Source organism: Conger conger, chromosome 6 (genome assembly GCF_963514075.1).
Source record: "Conger conger chromosome 6, fConCon1.1, whole genome shotgun sequence".
Classification (NCBI taxonomy): domain Eukaryota; kingdom Metazoa; phylum Chordata; class Actinopteri; order Anguilliformes; family Congridae; genus Conger; species Conger conger.
Window position 1 is genome coordinate 63,516,181 of NC_083765.1, and position 18,572 is coordinate 63,534,752.

At 44.9% G+C, this 18,572-nt stretch overlaps 1 protein-coding gene across 18 annotated transcripts in view; it reads right to left on the minus strand.

The window, feature by feature from the left end:
* The window catches only part of madd (MAP-kinase activating death domain), a 94,943-nt gene that overhangs the window by 43,170 nt on the left and 33,201 nt on the right, over window positions 1-18,572 (minus strand). For all 18 annotated transcript variants that reach the window (XR_009708936.1, XM_061244699.1, XM_061244704.1 and 15 more), the window contains 8 exons: window positions 16,820-16,989; window positions 13,674-13,909; window positions 12,968-13,130; window positions 10,716-10,819; window positions 8,438-8,631; window positions 7,695-7,966; window positions 6,537-6,676; window positions 3,466-3,567 (listed from right to left, as the gene is read on the minus strand). Coding sequence is in view for 17 of the 18 variants with exons in the window: in XM_061244699.1 (XP_061100683.1) it covers window positions 3,466-3,567; window positions 6,537-6,676; window positions 7,695-7,966; window positions 8,438-8,631; window positions 10,716-10,819; window positions 12,968-13,130; window positions 13,674-13,909; window positions 16,820-16,989 (1,381 nt within the window). In the remaining variant the exon portion in view is untranslated. The remainder of the gene's footprint in view (window positions 1-3,465; window positions 3,568-6,536; window positions 6,677-7,694; window positions 7,967-8,437; window positions 8,632-10,715; window positions 10,820-12,967; window positions 13,131-13,673; window positions 13,910-16,819; window positions 16,990-18,572) is intronic.

Sequence of the window (18,572 nt, forward strand, 5' to 3'; positions counted from 1 at the left end):
ACAATGGATTCTGACTTCACAGGCAGTGTGAAAGTGTGAAAATGGGTAAAAGCAGAAAAAACTTACAGAACTGATCTTCAAAAAAGAAAAAAGAGAAGCTGTTTTCTTTAAATGTGTGAACGTTAGCGTGAAGTCTCCCACTAGCATAATCAGAGGGGAAATAACAGTCCTTGATCCACCGCAGTTCTGATCAGAAAGGTTCAATAGGTTTCGATGGGGTCAGTGGGGTTGTATAGGATAGGAGAAAGTTGAACTATTGAAATGCACAACAAACGATCACACTCGAAGAGGGGTGTCAAACACAACAGGATCAGCTGAACAATAAGAACATTCCACATCTAAAACACTATGGCAACCATCTTATGAAGCATGACAGTGCAAGCCTATTAATTTTTCTTTACAAGTCCAGTTTTTATAAATAAAAAGGTTTCATTTTCTTAAGTTTATTTATCAAAACTGAGCTTGTGGCAGAGAAAGATTCAAGTCCTTGGTCATTGCTTCCTGAATAGTGCCATAGCCTGTAAAGACAACGTTCAGCGAAACAAGCTAACATACCAACCTTGTTCCATATCTTGTTCTACGTCAATCTTAAAATATTCTATATCCAAAAGATAATTTGTTGCAGAAATAATGGAATAACAGAAAATGTAAAATTAATTAAAAACAAAAAACAAAAAAAGAAGCAAAACATAAGTTGCCTTGTGAAAACGTTGCAGCAGCATAAGTGAACTTGATTTGGACAATAATAACTTCAGATTACTTCTTGCTAATAGGACATTAGGTCACATACACAAAGTGAAAATTACACAAAGCAAGAACACACACAAGCAAAGCTTAATCCTTCTCATTGCCAACAACACAACACAATTAAAAATACAGAGAATAGCTCTTCACATAAAATTTTGAATATCTTTGATTACTGTAAGCCATACACAATGCTCCGGGTCCAATTTTGTTTAATATTTTTAGTAATGCACCAGGTTAGATCATTCCCTGTACAGTTTTAACAGTTACAAAGTTTTTTTCTTTTCCCAGTAACGAAGCAATTACTGCACTACTGTCTAATATCCCATAATCACATTACAATTACTATTAGCCTGATTAATTTTGTTACGTGCATTACATAATTATGGATGTCCAGTATGACTGATCATGATGATGCATTTATAGCTGTTGGAAAATATTCAACAGCAGGAAATTGAGCCTTGCGACTGGACAGCAGGCTCTGTCTGTTTAAACGTCACGGTAAATACAGTGCGGGTAAAAGTACTATATAAATGCAGTCTATTGACCAATTGAGTTAAATGTGTTATACCTGGGTGTAACAGGAGTGTATACTTTACCACGTAACAGCATTAAAACATTTAACAACATTAGTACACTCCACAGTATGCTGGTTTCCTACCTTAGCTTGCTTCGCGGTGAATTCATGGATATTTCCATTACGTTAAAGTCATATTATAACTGTCTGAAAATCATCTTCACTAAATTAAATCCTTATATATTTCATATTGTTCATATTTGCTCCCTCCCTTCTGTCAGAATCCGCACGGCATCTTTAAAACGTGTTCCTAACAGCATCTAACTATCGTGACAAGGTGGCGATATAAGAACAAGCTCACTAATGAGCACGGTAGCTTAAGGCCTGCCTAGATCCACATTACGGTAGCTTAAGACCTGCCTAGATCCACATTACGGTAGCTTAAGGCCTGCCTAGATCCACATTACGGTAGCTTAAGACCTGCCTAGATCCACATTACGGTAGCTTAAGGCCTGCCTAGATCCACATTACGGTAGCTTAAGACCTGCCTAGATCCACATTACGGTAGCTTAAGGCCTGCCTAGATCCACATTACAGTAGCTTAAGGCCTGCCTAGATCCACATTACGGTAGCTTAAGGCCTGCCTAGATCCACATTACGGTAGCTTAAGGCCTGCCTAGATCCACATTATAATCATTATAATCATAACAACATGTACATGTCTAAGACAGCGTTATTGCCAACCAGCTGGCTAGTTAACCAATGGGCACATTTTATAACCCGTTCTGTTTAATTAAATTAATATGGCTCTAGCTATCAGCTGCATGCTCATTTTTCTAGTTGTCTATAATTTTGTTTTATTTCATTTTTTTACATTCAATTTACTGCCTAGAATTCAGCTATTTTACCCAAAATTCCAAGAATGGCATTTCAGACCCATACAGAATAAAGTACCAACGTCTGCTTGTTAGATGTTACAAGAAGCAACTTGTTTCTGTCTAAAACCACAGCAGCATGTTGAGTTACTGTATACTTATCAAATTCACATGAGGCTGCCATTTCCTTTTATTTATATTAATCCGATTGTGCTGCATTTTCCAGTGTCTAAAGATACCACCAATTCAACCACAGATGATTCACAGTTTAAAACAGTTTCCAGCTGCTGTTTGAATGGTTGCACTACATCAACTCAACGCCTCTATGTTCATACAAAGAATGGATATTCCATATTGATGCATAATTAACTGGCCATTTCTTTTCCATTGGCACGTCATTATTTTAAATGTACCAGACAAAACTGTTTCATTTCATCCCTGGAACATGAAACAAGGAATTTTCCAAGTCATATCGGATCATGCAAAGTTTCCAAAGCTCGTTAAATTTGGCACAATAAATAGATTAATAGTTTTAAAATGGTCAAAGCTGAAATGGTCTGTAAAATTCTAAGCTAATGAAGCAAGCTAAATGGTCACACAGCTCCTGTAGTTGCAGTGGCATCTACACATTTAAATGCCCCTGGATGTCTCCACACTGGGGCATCTACACATTTAAATGCCCCTGGATGTCTCCACACTGGGGCATCTACACATTTAAATGCCCCTGGATGTCTCCACACTGGGGCATCTACACATTTAAATGCCCCTGGATGTCTCCACACTGGGGCATCTACACATTTAAATGCCCCTGGATGTCTCCACACTGGGGCATCTACACATTTAAATGCCCCTGGATGTCTCCACACTGGGGCATCTACACATTTAAATGCCCCTGGATGTCTCCACACTGGGGCATCTACACATTTAAATGCCCCTGGATGTCTCCACATTGGGAAGTGTAGAATAAGGGTCCCCTCACACTCAGTGAAGCTTGAGTAACAGCAGAGTTAAGAGTAAAGTAATGGTTTAGCACTTTGACACGAGCACCACAAGTACCAAGTAATTATTTAGCACTTGGTAGTTTTTTCAATTTTTATTACTACATCAGTTGCTGTCAGAAAAGTGGCACTAAGCCAAAATGAAACTGTAAATGAAGTGTACAGGGAACAACATTAAGGCCAGTTGGGAGATAAATATAATTCAAGCCTAATGGCCCAACAGCTGGAAAACAAACCCATGACTGAATGAACTGTGTCTGATTGTCAGTACATTGCAGGAGTGATCTGGGTGGAGAGCGGTGGGGAAACGGAGCCCGGAGGACACTGATACCTTTCAGGCTGGGGAAGGGAGTGGACTTGTCCCGGGCAGCCTTGTTGGGCAGGGCCAGGTTGGAGAGACTGAAGCTGGTGCCGTGGTTCTTGTACAGATTGCCTGTAACGTTCAGAAAGGCACGTTGGTTTCAAAAGCCAAACTCTACCCAAGCATTCACACAGATCAAAGCTTTACACGTTCATATAACCATAATGTCCACGATTAGTGCGTTCATGTTTTGTCATTTTAGATGAAGATTATATTGGAGCAGTAATACAAGTGGAAATTGTCTCACTGTCTCTGAAGCAACGCTTCCACAGACTGCTCTGAGATAAGTTGATTACTTTGATGTCCTGACAGCTCGACAGCCATTCTTACAGGTCAGCCCAGCAGGAGAAACGGCTGCATAGGTCACTCAGACCAAAACCAGACATGGGAGGAGTTTCCGTGTTTCGGGGATGTTTATATAATTGTTGGCTCAGCGAGGTGTCTCTCAACTGCCTCCAGGGGCAGTGATTTTAATTGGGGCATTAAATGAGGCAGTGGATTGCTTCTCTAAGCTGCACGTGCTCTCATAAAATACAGCACATAACCTAAGATATAAGGCTTTATAAGGCTTTATTTAAGAGCAGTGCAAACAGGGAAAACACTGCCTTTTATTTACATCGGATTTAAAGGGTTAAGAACAGGAATGGGATAATGAAGCCCTTTAAAATTACGCCATTAACACTCCAGGCCGTAGCACAGGGCAACTGTGGGTCACAGAGCCTGCAGGTATTTGCTCCAATCATGTACTCCACCATCAGACTTACTTTCTGCTCCACGGAGGTGAAACAATTTGTGAAAAGACAGAAACAGTATGACAAACAAGGGGCAACATATGGGAATTAGTTTTGAACCAGAAAGTGTTAAATACCAATTCTAATTTTGGTCCAAGCAGATATTACTTTCAGAATAATCTGACATCTAAAAATAGCTACTTGGCACAGCCTGCCTAATTTTATCCTAGCAGATAAGGATAATTATGATTGATAGGACATTATTTTGGGCTATTATAATAAATTGCTCCATCTTGCCTTTGTTCATAGGTTTTCTATTTAAAGTTTCTAATAATTTATCCAAGATTTGTTGATTATTTGGACTTTTTTAGAGATGTTGGTGGAAATGGAAAACACAATGAACTGTGCCAACACTGATTAAGGTAAGCTAACATTCAAAGGTATTCTTACCTAATCAACAAAGTTTTTAATAGAATTATTAGAATAAAAGGAAGAAGGCAATGTCAACCAAATAAAAAAAGAACCAACAAACATTATTTATTACAGTTAACAAAAAATAAAACCGATCAGTAATAGGATGCAGAAGTCATTCAGTAAGAGTCATTTAGAAGATGTTCTTGGAATATGGTGAATTATCATGGTTGATACCAAGAAAAGGCCACATATAATCACTGAGCACTTTATTAGGTAGACCTGTACACCATCTTGTTAATCCAAATACGTAATTAGCCAATCGTGTGGCAACAACTAAATGCATAAAAGCATGCAGGTGTGGTCAATAAGTTCAGCTGTTTTTCAGACCAAATGTCAGAACGGGGAAGAAATGTGATCTAAGTGACTTTGTGACAGTAGAGTAATTGTTGGTGCCAGAAGGGGTGGTTTGAGTATCTCAGAAACAGCAGATCTCCAAGGATTTTCACCCACAACAGTCTCTAGAGTTTGCAGTGTGACCATAGAGAGAACGGTGTGAAAAACCAAAAATATCTGCCAGCTGTCATTGACTGGGCCAATCACCTGTCGAAACTGAGGCCGCTCTGTAAACAGACAGTAGGATCTGGGTTATCCTCCATCTGGCATTCCAGTCCCAAACACAACACGATTTAAGCTGTTATCCAGCTAACGGATTCTTCACAGCTCTGGTTCAGTTGATTTTTAAGTAATGTTACTTCCGCAGCTGAGTGGGCACCCGTAAGTATTAGTGACCTCTATTTACAAACATTCTGATTTGTCCTATATAAAGCTTTCTTCTTCACACAGCTTTAAATGGGCCTGTACTAAACATAACAGCATGTCCAAAGAGGAGGTTACAGCTTGTAGGCTGCCTGAGCATTTCAGCTTAGCCTTGTAATCCCATAAGGGATGACAGGAGGACAAGTTAAATAACATTCATTAATTCAGCAACACAGGTGACCTCTGGCTGTACTGCAATTATTGTACGAGTGTGAAAACCAATAAACCCAACAGGCAACATTTCAGAATGGGGGCAGCCTATGTGCAGAAGTGACATGAATGAAATGTTCATGGAAACACACCCAGGACACCCCTCTCAGTGTTACCCTGTCACCCTGTCACCCCGCCTCCCCGGTGTCACCCCGCCTCCCCGGTGTCACCCTGTCTCCCCGGTGTCTCCCCGCCTCCCCGGTGTCTCCCCGGTGCCTCCCCCGGTGTCTCCCCGGTGTCTCCCCGCCTCCCCGGTGTCTCCCCGGTGCCTCCCCGGTGTCTCCCCGGTGTCTCCCCGGTGCCTCCCCGGTGTCTCCCCGCCTCCCCGGTGTCTCCCCGCCTCCCCGGTGTCTCCCCGCCTCCCCGGTGTCTCCCCGGTGCCTCCCCGGTGCCTCCCCGGTGTCTCCCCGCCTCCCCGGTGTCTCCCCGCCTCCCCGGTGCCTCCCCGGTGTCTCCCCGGTGCCTCCCCGATGCCTCCCCGGTGCCTCCCCGGTGTCTCCCCGGTGTCTCCCCGGTGTCACCCTGTCTCCCCGGTGTCTCCCCGCCTCCCCGGTGTCTCCCCGGTGCCTCCCCGGTGCCTCCCCGGTGCCTCCCCGGTGTCTCCCCGCCTCCCCGGTGTCTCCCCGCCTCCCCGGTGCCTCCCCGGTGCCTCCCCGGTGTCTCCCCGGTGTCTCCCCGCCTCCCCGGTGTCTCCCCGGTGCCTCCCCGGTGTCACCCTGTCTCCCCGGTGTCTCCCCGCCTCCCCGGTGTCTCCCCGGTGTCTCCCCGGTGCCTCCCCGGTGTCTCCCCGCCTCCCCGGTGTCTCCCCGCCTCCCCGGTGCCTCTCCGGTGCCTCCCCGCCACACTGACTGCCCGTGTTGGCCTACTCACTGGCGAAGGACATGAGCCCCCCGAACCCGTCGGTGCTGTTGTTGGAGACGGTGGAGTTGGGCGAGCTGGCGTGGGAATCCGACTCTCCGTCCGAGTCCCCAGGGAGCTTCAGGCTGCTGGGTCTTGGGGGCTTCAGGCCCCTGCGGGAGACAGGAGCGCGTCAGAGAGAGCAGGGCGTCTCCACCACCAAAACCACACCCAGCCACCCGCCGTGGGGCTTACCTCCGCCCACGCTGCAACATCAGCAAGGCCGCGAGAGCGACCGAGGGCCTAAAACCCCGGGAGGGCCGGGGAGGCAGCATAGCGCTTAACCGCTTTCTGTTCAGAACGCAGGGGGGAGATCAACATACCACCGTCGAAGGAGGAGGAAATTAACAAGCCCGGTTACAGGAAGGGTCACATCTTTCTTTAGCATACCCAGGGCTAGACTGGCTGTATACCCTAAACCCCTGTCAGACAGACCTGCTGCAGGATGTGCTAGGAGCGTCTCGTGACTCACAGAAACACTTTCTGATGCGCGTTGGCCATGCCCTTCAGATTTGACTGAGCTACACTTTCCCATTGCTGTTAATGCAATAATGTGTGGGGAATGTGTGTATGTGTGTGTGAGTGTGTGTGTGTGTGTGCAGGTTTAGGGTTAAGCAGAGCGTGTGTGTGTGTGTATGTGTGTGTGTGTGTGCGTGTGTGCGTGTGTGCGCGTGTGCGCGTGTGTGCGTGTGTGCGTGTGTGCGTGTGTGTGTGTGTGTGTGTGTGAGAGAGAGTGTGAGAGAGTGTGTGTGTGTGAGAGTGTGTGTGTGTGTGCGTGTGTTTAGGGGTCACTCACTTGTTCCCGTTGAGATTCTGGTTGAAGCGGGGGGGGTGTAGCAGGCAGTGTGTGTGTGTGTGTGCATGTTTTGGGGTAAGCAGAGTGTGTGTGTGTGTGTGTTTGTGTGTGTGTGTGTGTGTGTGTGTGTGTGTGTGTGTGTGTGCATGTTTAGGGGTAAGCAGTCTGTGTGTTTGTGTGTGTGTGTGTGTGTGTGTGTGTGCATGTTTAGGGGTAAGCAGTCTGTGTGTGTGAGAGTGAGAGTGAGAGTGAGAGTGAGAGTGTGAGTGTGAGTGTGAGTGTGAGTGTGTGAGAGAGTGTGAGTGTGCGTGTGCGTGTGTTTAGGGGTCACTCACTTGCTCCCGTTGAGGTTCTGGTTGAAGCGGGGGGTGTAGCTTTCTTCCTGCTCCCCTTCTGCGTCTGCGTCCTCGGTGGGGAAGCCGTACTGCGGCTCAAAGTAGGGGTTGTCGTACTCCCTGCGTTTCGCCGCTGGGTCTCCAGGGGGCGCCACCTCGCACTCCTGCGGCTCCTGCCCCATCTTGGGGAAGGGCTGCGGCCCCAAGCCCGGCACGTGATTGGATACTACAGTGGCAGCGGACACCTCCATATCAACTGGCTCGCCCTGCTCCTGAGAACCAAACACATTACCAGAACATAACATAAAATACAAAACACAACCAGGAGAACAGGCCATTCAGCCCAGCCATGCTCTTTTCCTTCCCATAAAATGCACCTGCTGCGTAGTCTGCCTCAAAGCTAAACAGTATCCTGCACCGTATCAAGCCTGGTGAAAAAAATACTTCCTAATGTGTGAACGCGTTCCGCTAAGAGTACTCGAAAAATCACCTACAATTAACTTTGCTCATTTAAAAGCATCTCAAGTCTTTCCTCATAACTTTTATCTTTAATACAAGGAATCAATCTGGTTATACTATAAATACTTTCCAATGATCTCAAACTTTGCAGAGGTGTCTAAACTAGACCAGGACAGTTGAACCAAAAAATAAATAAATAAATAAATAAAATAAAAACTTAAAGGAGAAAGTTTTTTTTCCATGTTTGCGGAGGGCATCCCCCAGGGGTCAGGGGTCACGCTCACTTGATTGGCCCCCTGGATGATGGTGCTGGGGCTGGAGCTGGCTGTGGTAGAGGAGCTGGACTTGGGCTGCTGGGCATCCAGGGAGCCCTCGGCCTCCAGGGGCTGGTCGGACACCTCCAGCCGGTACTCCTGGAAGTCCTGAAACTCCACCTCGCTGGCATCTCCCAGGGCAGCGTGGGTGGGCGGGTCCAGGCCTGGGAGACAGAGGGGTGGGCCGTGTTGAATATTGACAGAAATTTACTTTGTTTTTGCAATTTACTGAGAAAAAAGATGAACACGAGACAAGAGATCAGAATTTCAGCTTTTATTTCCTGGATGTGTTAAACTACTTATCAGGCCACCCAATTTTTAGGTGAGCAAAAGTATTGGATCAGAGAGTATTTAAGTAAATGAAAGTAAATACTTAATATTAAACACTTAATATTTGGCAGTTCAATTGCTGATTAGACTAAGCAGGAGACAATCTTCCCCTAAAGCAATGCAGGGTTAAGGGCCTTGCTCAAGGGCCCAGCGGCTGTGCGGATCTTATTGTGGCTACACCGGGATTAGAACCCCTGACCTTTCGTGTCCCAGTCCTTTACCTTAACCACTACGCTACAGGCCGCCCTCTGCTTCTCCCGCATCTCCTTCTTGCAATAACTGCATCAAGCATGTGATCCATTGACATCACCAAACTGTTGCATTCCTGTTTTGTGATGCTTTAACTGTAGCCTCTTTCAGTTGTTGTTTGTTGCAGGGTTTTTTCTCTTCAATCTCCTCTTCAGGAGGTGAAATGCATGCTCAATTGGGGTAAGGACCATCCACTTTTTCTCTCTAATTAAGTCCTTTGATATGTTAGCAATGTGTTTTGGGTCATTGCCTTGCTGCATGATGAAATTCCTCCCAATTAGCTTGGACACATTTCTCCACAAGTTGGCAGACAATGTTTTTTTAGACTTCTGAGTTCATCCTGCTGCTATCATCAGGAGTTACATCATCAATAAAGATCAGTGAGCCACTCCAGAAGCAGCCATGCAAGCCCAAACCATGACAATTCCTCCACCGTGCTTCACAGATGAGCTTGTATGTTTTGGATCAAGAGCAGATCCCTTCCTTCTCCACACTTTGGCCTTTCCATCACTTTGGTATGAGGTTAAACCTGTCCAATTCAGTCCATAAAACTTTGCGGCAGAACTTTTGTGGCTCATCTCTACATCTTTGCGAATTGTAATCTTGCGGCCTTCTGATTCTTACTACTGATGAGTGGTTTGCATCCTGTGGTATAGCCTCTATATTGCTGCTCTCCAAGTCTTCTTCAAACGGTTGATTGAGATACCTCCACCCCTGGCCTAAGGATTGTTGGTGATGTCACTGACTGATTCTTCACAGCTCTCACAATGTTTCTGTCATCAACTGCTGTTGTTTTCTTGGTCGACCTGTTCGATGTCTGTTGCTCAATAGGCCTGCGGTTTCTTTCATTTTCAGGACATTCCAAATTTTTGTACAAGATATCCCCAGTGCTTGTGCAATGGCTCTGACCCTCTTGTCCCAAGGCTAAAACCAAGAGTATATATTCAGAAGTATTTATTGTTTAACCAATTAATCTAACACGACACACCTGGGCAACAAGAAACACCTGTCAGTCACATGTGCCAATACTTTTGCTCACCTAAAAATTGGGTGGTCTGATAAAAAAGGTGATATGATCACCATATATATCACATATATATATATATACATATATATCACCACATATATAACCATATATATCACCATATATATACATATATATCACCAAATATATCACCATATATATAGCCATATATATCACCATATATAGAACCATATATATCACCATATATATACACATATATATATATATATATATATATATTTCACCACAATGTATGGATTGATAGTGGATGACAGTGGAGAGTGAAGTAATTGAAATAATAATAATAAATACAATATACAAATATAGAAAAAATAATTTCGGGATTTCTATAGATGTTTCTGTGGATATTGCATTCCGGTCATAAGTCACACCTTCACAAACAATCTTTTTCTAGGACGGACACATCTGTAAAAACAATGTGAGCGATCCCTGAAGCATCCCATGACTGTGGGGGGAGGTATTTTTTTGGCTAAGATATTCAGTCTTGAAAAAGGTCAACTTGACAGAAACATTGATTTGTGTAAGTTCAGCATTGTTAAAAGTAAGCAGTGTTCCTCAAAACAGCGAAGTGCATAATTTTGGGGTGGGGCGGGGCGGGGCGGGGCAGGGTGGGGCATCACTCACTGGGCGTGTCCCCCTGGATGTCACACTTCATCATCTCGCTGACGAAGTCCCCGAGCGAAGAGTATGAGGAGCTGGAGTCATCGTAGTCCACACTGTCACTGCCACTGGAGAGAGAAACACACTGTCACTGCCACTGGAGAGAGAAACACACTGTCACTGGAGAGAGAAACACATTGCCACTGGAGAGAGAAACACACACTGTCACTGCCACTGGAGAGAGAAACACACACTGTCACTGCCACTGGAGAGAGAAACACACTGCCACTGGAGAGAGAAACACACTGCCACTGGAGAGAGAAACACACTGTCACTGCCACTGGAGAGAGTTAATGACTCTTCTGTGACCCACGAGTTCCACTCACAAAGATTAGACCAAGGTCAAATCCACTGTTGAAAAGACTTTGAATGCTGGCAACATTTAAAAATACTCCCCCGCAGATGCCTGACAATTCCATTCCACAAGTATGAATTTAATATATAAATATCATAGTAACATAAACTACAACAGAATCCAGTCCGTTCAAGCTTTTTGATTCCATTAGGAAAGCTACTATTGAGAGCCCATCGTGAAATATTACAACTAAAATAATCTTCTGAACATTCTATGATCCATTTATTGAGCCTGAATAGAACAGCATTCCATCTATGCTTTGGTCCAGCCAACTCAACAGTCCAGAGTACAGTACTGACTGCCAAAGAACCAAAGTACCCCCCTGGTTGTGATGGTGGGGGTGGTATAGTTTGGGCGTGTATGTCTGCCACAGGTGCTGGCTCACTTCATTCACTGATAATGTAATGTAACTGCCTATAGCTCCAGAAAAAATAACTCTGAATGAACTGATGTTTACAGAAGCGTCTCATCTGCTCAAGTTCAATCAAACGCCTCCAAACTCATTGATGATGGGGGTGCCCCATCCCAAAGCATGTCGATGCTCCCACCAGAATTACGTTTGGTCCCCTAAAATGGGGGGCCATGTATAAAAATAATATCACCCGATATGGACATAAATATCCTTAAATTAAATGTTACAGCCTACAGACCCAAAAGAACAGAAATTGTACCACTGTCCAAACACAAAGACTGCAGCACATGAACACATAAAGACTGCAGCACATGAAAACATAAAGACTGCAGCACATGAACACATAAAGACTGCAGCACATGAACACATAAAGACTGCAGCACATGAACACATAAAGACTGCAGCACATGAACACATAAAGACTGCAGCACATGAACACATAAAGACTGCAGCACATGAACACATAAAGACTGCAGCACATGAACACATAAAGACTGCAGCACATGAACACATAAAGACTGCAGCGCATGAACACATAAAGACTGCAGCACATGAACACATAAAGACTGCAGCACATGAACACATAAAGACTGCAGCACATGAACACATAAAGACTGCAGCACATGAACACAAAGACTGCAGCACATGAACACATAAAGACTGCAGCACATGAACACATAAAGACTGCAGCACATGAACACATAAAGACTGCAGCACATGAACACATAAAGACTGCAGCGCATGAACACATAAAGACTGCAGCACATGAACACATAAAGACTGCAGCACATGAACACATAAAGACTGCAGCGCATGAACACATAAAGACTGCAGCACATGAACACATAAAGACTGCAGCGCATGAACACATAAAGACTGCAGCGCATGAACACATAAAGACTGCAGCACATGAACACATAAAGACTGCAGCACATGAACACATAAAGACTGCAGCACATGAACACATAAAGACTGCAGCGCATGAACACATAAAGACTGCAGCACATGAACACATAAAGACTGCAGCACATGAACACATAAAGACTGCAGCACATGAACACATAAAGACTGCAGCGCATGAACACATAAAGACTGCAGCACATGAACACATAAAGACTGCAGCACATGAACACAAAGACTGCAGCACATGAACACAAAGACTGCAGCGCATGAACACATAAAGACTGCAGCACATGAACACATAAAGACTGCAGCACATGAACACAAAGACTGCAGCACATGAACACAAAGACTGCAGCGCATGAACACATAAAGACTGCAGCACATGAACACATAAAGACTGCAGCAGCGCATGAACACATAAAGACTGCAGCACATGAACACAAAGACTGCAGCACATGAACACAAAGACTGCAGCGCATGAACACATAATGTTCATAATAATGATGCGTTATCCACTTGAGGAGAGGCCGGGTGGCCCAGACGCACCTGTCATCGGTGGGGTCTGAGTCCGCCTCGCGCTCCAGCTCCTGGGGCAGGCTCATGGCCTCGGCCAGCTGGGAGCCGGCGTCGTACACGCGGTAGTACACGGGCTGCAGCTGGTGTGCGTACCACTTGGGCTTGTCGCCGATCAGGGAGGGGTCGTACACATCTGTGTGCGGGAGAGAGTGCACGCTGAGAACATCACACACTGGCACAAACAGCTGGAGACAGGACATGTATTTTAAATGGAAGAATCTGCCCTGAAGGCCTTGAAGGAAATCATTTGTCTGTGTGAATATGTGAAAACTGCTCGACTCCACAGTAGAGGGAATGTTCAATGAAGGACTTGATTAGAAACTCGTTTTTGACTAAAATAATAATCATGATTACTAATCATGATTACTAATCACACTACTGTTTATCGGAAGTGAACTTTATTACTATTATTCAGTGGAGACAGATTTTTTTGACATGTTTTTTGACATGTATTGAGAGTAACTGCCATTACTCTCAATACATACACGTATTATACATTGAAATGTTCATCGTATCATGCCGTTTCTCATGATGTTAACAACATTTGGGGATGACTTATACTTAAAAAAAAAAATAATTATGTCCATTTCAGAACAGCTTTCTACCCACTCTAACATTAAAACTCTAACAGCCTTTAATAGCAACACCCTAGCAACACCCTAAGTTGAACTCTTACTGTTGTGGATCCTCTGGAAGGCCAGGTTGGTGGGGTTGAGGGACCACTCCCCAAAGTACTCCACCGCCTGTGTGTGGGACAGCTTCTCGGCGAAGCCGGTCTGCTTGGGCCGGGAGGCCAGGAAGGAGGTAGCCTGGAAGGCCACCACGGGGCGGGGGAAGAGACGCAGGGTGCGCGTGTGCATCTGGAACCCCTGCAGCACGTTCGGGGAGTTAAAGAACCTCACCATGGCAACCCTGCAGCAGAGACGCCAAGAAACGGGGAGAAGAGTTACGGAAAACAGTAACGTACGGAATACGCAAACGTTCAGAGTGATTACAGATCTGAAGCATTATCAGATGGTGGCAGAAGTGGTAGCAATGATCTTTTCAACTACAGTTGATATTTGTCACACTGAATGGTTTCAGAACATTGGACAAAATATATATTTTTTTATATTTAATGAAAAAAGCCCACTCTGCTTTCACTGGGCTCCACTGGGTCCAAGGCAGGGTTTTGATGATGGCACTCAAACTTTAATTTTGTTTCCTTTCAGCCATTCATATGTGGACTTGCTTTCATGTTTTGCATCACGGACGTCCGGCATTACCCAATCACACCAGATATTCACCTCAAGAATTTTCTGCCGCTTTACAAAGCAGGATTCATGGTTCCCTCAAAAATAACAAGTCTTCTATTCCGAAGGCAGCAAGCCCACACCATCACACCACCACCACGTTTGACTGTTGGTACGATGGTCTTACTGTGAAATTTTACTCAGTTTCCCTTTGAATAATATTGCACAAAGATCTGAAACCATTCAGTGTGACAAATATGCAATAAAATTAAAATGCATAAATAATAAATCAGGAAAGGTATGGAAGTTTTTTTTTAATGAACTGAATTTATGAAATATTAAAAATCTGAATTCTTTTTGACCATTATTTTCTTCCATAGAAGGTGGCAAATAATTGAGACTGCTCACTTCTGAAGCAAGTATGCACCAGACAGCTCTTCATTACACATTCACCTAAAGTCCATCCCAATCCTCTTACAGCGAGACAGCGACACGATGTTAAATGCATTACAGGTGCTCACTGCAAAGCACAGGGCCTGCAGTACAAGGTCTATTACGCCTGTTTCACACTGTCCGTACTAAATCGAGTCAAACCTGGGTCAATCCACTCCAGCAGGGCGAGGTCAGAACACGTCATGCTGTTAATCAGGCCAGAGTGCGGAGCGCAGAACAACATCACTTCACGAGCACTGCAAGCAACTGGCGGAAACACTCCAGCTGCAGTCAGTGAGTGCACTCAGCGCATTCCATTGTTAAAGATCCTTTTTTTAATCTCGGTCCCACAGAGATTAAAATCTCCTTTTCAGAGGAGCGCTGGGTCAAATGGCGCCTGGATGCTTAAACTAATTTTGCCACTTGTTCTCGATGCTTCTAAAAAGAATCGAATTTGACCGATTTCCGCCCACTAAACCCCCAAGTGTGGAGAGGCCTCCTGACATACCAAGCTGAGCTCAGTTCACGCACTGCATGACATCGCTGCACGAAGGACATGGCTGATTTGAAAAAATACTGTAAAAATCATCTCAAACTGCTCAAATCCGAATGTGACGCAAGTTGGAACAAGAGTACTTTGTTCAGTTGTCAGTAAATTGTAAAGGAATGATTCCATGCTAAAAGATGGAGAAATGACACTCAATCATATTACAGTAAATTAGTGACAGCACTGATTCTTGGTATGACGAATTCCAGACTTGCTCTTCAGCCTTGAGACCTGTTCTGACTCGAAGGGCAAGTGGTTTTGAACAAGGAAAATCTTGTATGGCGTTAATAACATGAACAAAATGGCCACCAGTAGAGTTTTAATATATTTGTGTTCAGGCGTCCAGGGATTTGGCTTGCTGGGCTTTAAAGTATGAATCCATGGTGTTGGTAGATGGACTTGCAACAAGGCAAAACTTGAATACCATTGACTGGTTGAAAAACATGGGCATTGGGCACTATAAAAAAAATATATATATATATACATTCTCAGCCATTGTTCCATTGGAAAAAAATTATACGATAGAATTTCCTCTTGTGACGCAAAGGTCTGATCATGAAACATGAACTCTGTTCCAGAAGCGAGGACATGCCTGATCGCAGTGTCACTCTGCACTCGCGGCTGGACCCCGTAACTGCTGCTTTGTACCTACATTTTAAAGGGTTTAAATCCTCTCCTATCCCGCAATACACAGCTGGCCTTAGATTGAGCTGGAAAAGTCTATGTGAAAGCTCCTGTTCATCAACTTGACGCCCAGTGCAACTCGGCATGGCACTACAGAATGAAACGGCAATATTAGCAGCATTAATCTGGGATTGATAAGTTTAGGATACAGCCAGCGGAAACCTGACCCAATATCAGCAGCAATTTTCCCAAGAATTTCCCCAAGACACATTACATTACATGTCATTTGGCTGACGCTTTTATCCAAAGTGACTTATTGTGGCTACACCGGGGATCGAACCACCAACCTTGCGGGTCCCAGTCATGCTACAGTCTACAGTCATGTACCTTAACCACTACACTACAGTCATGTACCTTAACCACTACACTACAGTCATGTACCTTAACCACTATGCTACAGTCATGTACCTTAACCACTACACTACAGTCATGTACCTTAACCACTACACTACAGTCATGTACCTTAACCACTACGCTACAGTTATCTACCTTAACCACTACGCTACAGTCATGTACCTTAACCACTACGCTACAGTCATGTACCTTAACCACTACACTACAGGGTCATGTACCTTAACCACTACACTACAGGGTCATGTACCTTAACCACTACACTACAGGGTCATGTACCTTAACCACTACACTACAGGGTCATGTACCTTATCCACTACACTACAGGGTCATGTACCTTAAGTACTACCCTACAGGGTCATGTACCTTAACCACTACACTACAGGGTCATGTACCTTAACCACTACACTACAGGGTCATGTACCTTAACCACTACACTACAGGGTCATGTACCTTAACCACTACACTACAGGGTCATGTACCTTATCCACTACACTACAGGGTCATGTACTTTAACCACTACACTACAGTCATGTACCTTAACCACTACACTACCATGACGTCACAAAAACATGCCTGGTGGCGACGTCCACGGAGTCCACGTCGTTCCCGTAGATGAGGGGGTTGAACTCCGTCGAGGGTGTGCAGGCATTGTCCCGGGTGTTGAGGAGAGGAATCTCCTGCCCCTCGTGGAACTTCTCCAGGTTCAGGATGGGCTGGGTGTTGAGACTCATGCTGGCTAAGGCCTTGAGGGAATTGGGAAGCGGGTGGGGTGGCAGGGGTGTTAAAAGGTGAGCGTGTTTAAAAGCAAGCACAGGGGTGCCACTTCAATCCCAGGTGTCAGCTGCAGGGGGGGCTCTAAGCTCCTTACATACTCATATTCAAGCCAGGTCTACAGTAATGACATCACACAATTGGAATAATTTATGGTTGCATGCTCTAATTGGTCTAAAATGTGTTGACATGGGCAGCCTTTACCATTTCTAAAGACCCAGCAATGAGTGTGCAATTAGAAACTAGCTACTAGGGTTGGCCTTGATTTTCAGATTTTCATATCAGTATTTCCTGCAGGGAAAATACAGTGCATGAACTCAAAGGGTTATTTCCGTTGGAGGTTTGCCATCAACATCAACAAATGCTGCCTGATTTTGTCATTGACAACCAACACTAGTAGCCATCTTGTGATGTCATCACTGAACTAAAACTACCCACACATGAGCACAGCTCATGAGACACCTGGAATGGAAGTGTAGCTTAAAGGGGCGGGGCTGCGATAGAGGATAGGCCACTGGACAACAGTTATAAAGGTGAGGATCGATCAGGGATACCTTTCATTCAATGCGTGTGTCAAAGGAGGACAGGTTACTTGGTCAGTCTGATGTACAATGCAAACGGCAGAGACATATTTCACTGCATTTCTCACCTCTAGCTGAGAACATAGTTTTGATGTTTTGTTGTCAGTTTAACATTCCGTCATGCTCAAGCCAAAAGCATCTCATGAGCAGTGAGAGGACAGGGGTTCATGTGTGAGGGTCCATGTGGATGTCTTGGTTAACTGCACAGACTTATGGTTACCGATGGAGAACTCAACATCTGAAATGAGTTGCGTTTGAGCATCCCAATAGAAATGGTATAAGTTGGGAAATCGTATATATAGAAAAAAGAAAATAAAACTTAAGCAAAATGACAAGCAAAGTCTTTAGGTTCCTGAAATGTATCCGTGCAGAAGCATGGCAAACTCAACGTAAGAGAGATAGGAACCTTTTGGTCAGAGGCGAAGATCTGCCTTTGCGTGATCGTGGTCAACCTAACCAGACACTGAAGGACAAGAGATGGAAACAGTCACATGACTGACCAGGGCCAATCACGGGAGCGGGGGGGGGATATGGAGCAGGACAGTGAACGGAACAGCACACGGAGAGAAGACAAAACAGACAAACGCACAGGGAGCAGACAGGACAAAGCGTGCTTCGGAACAGACAAGGACACCAGGGGAGAACACATCTCCTCCTCTCTGTCCTTCAGCAGGGTCAACGTGGATCACAGTGGGGTTCAGGGGAGCCACCAGGGAAAATGGCACGGTGGAACAACATGGAGTGCAGCACAACATGAGCACAGCTGGCCAACAGGGCCGAGAGCCCCACTGAGGCCATGTGAATCTAGGGATCCCATGGAAACTCATCTAATGACATGTAAATGCCTTTGAACCCCTCTGCCTTAAATTAATCAACAGGGTATAATGACTTCACTTATCCACACAACCTCACGCTGCCACTGGCAGTGAAGATGAAAGACCACATGTCATAAGCCCACCAACATGACGCCTATG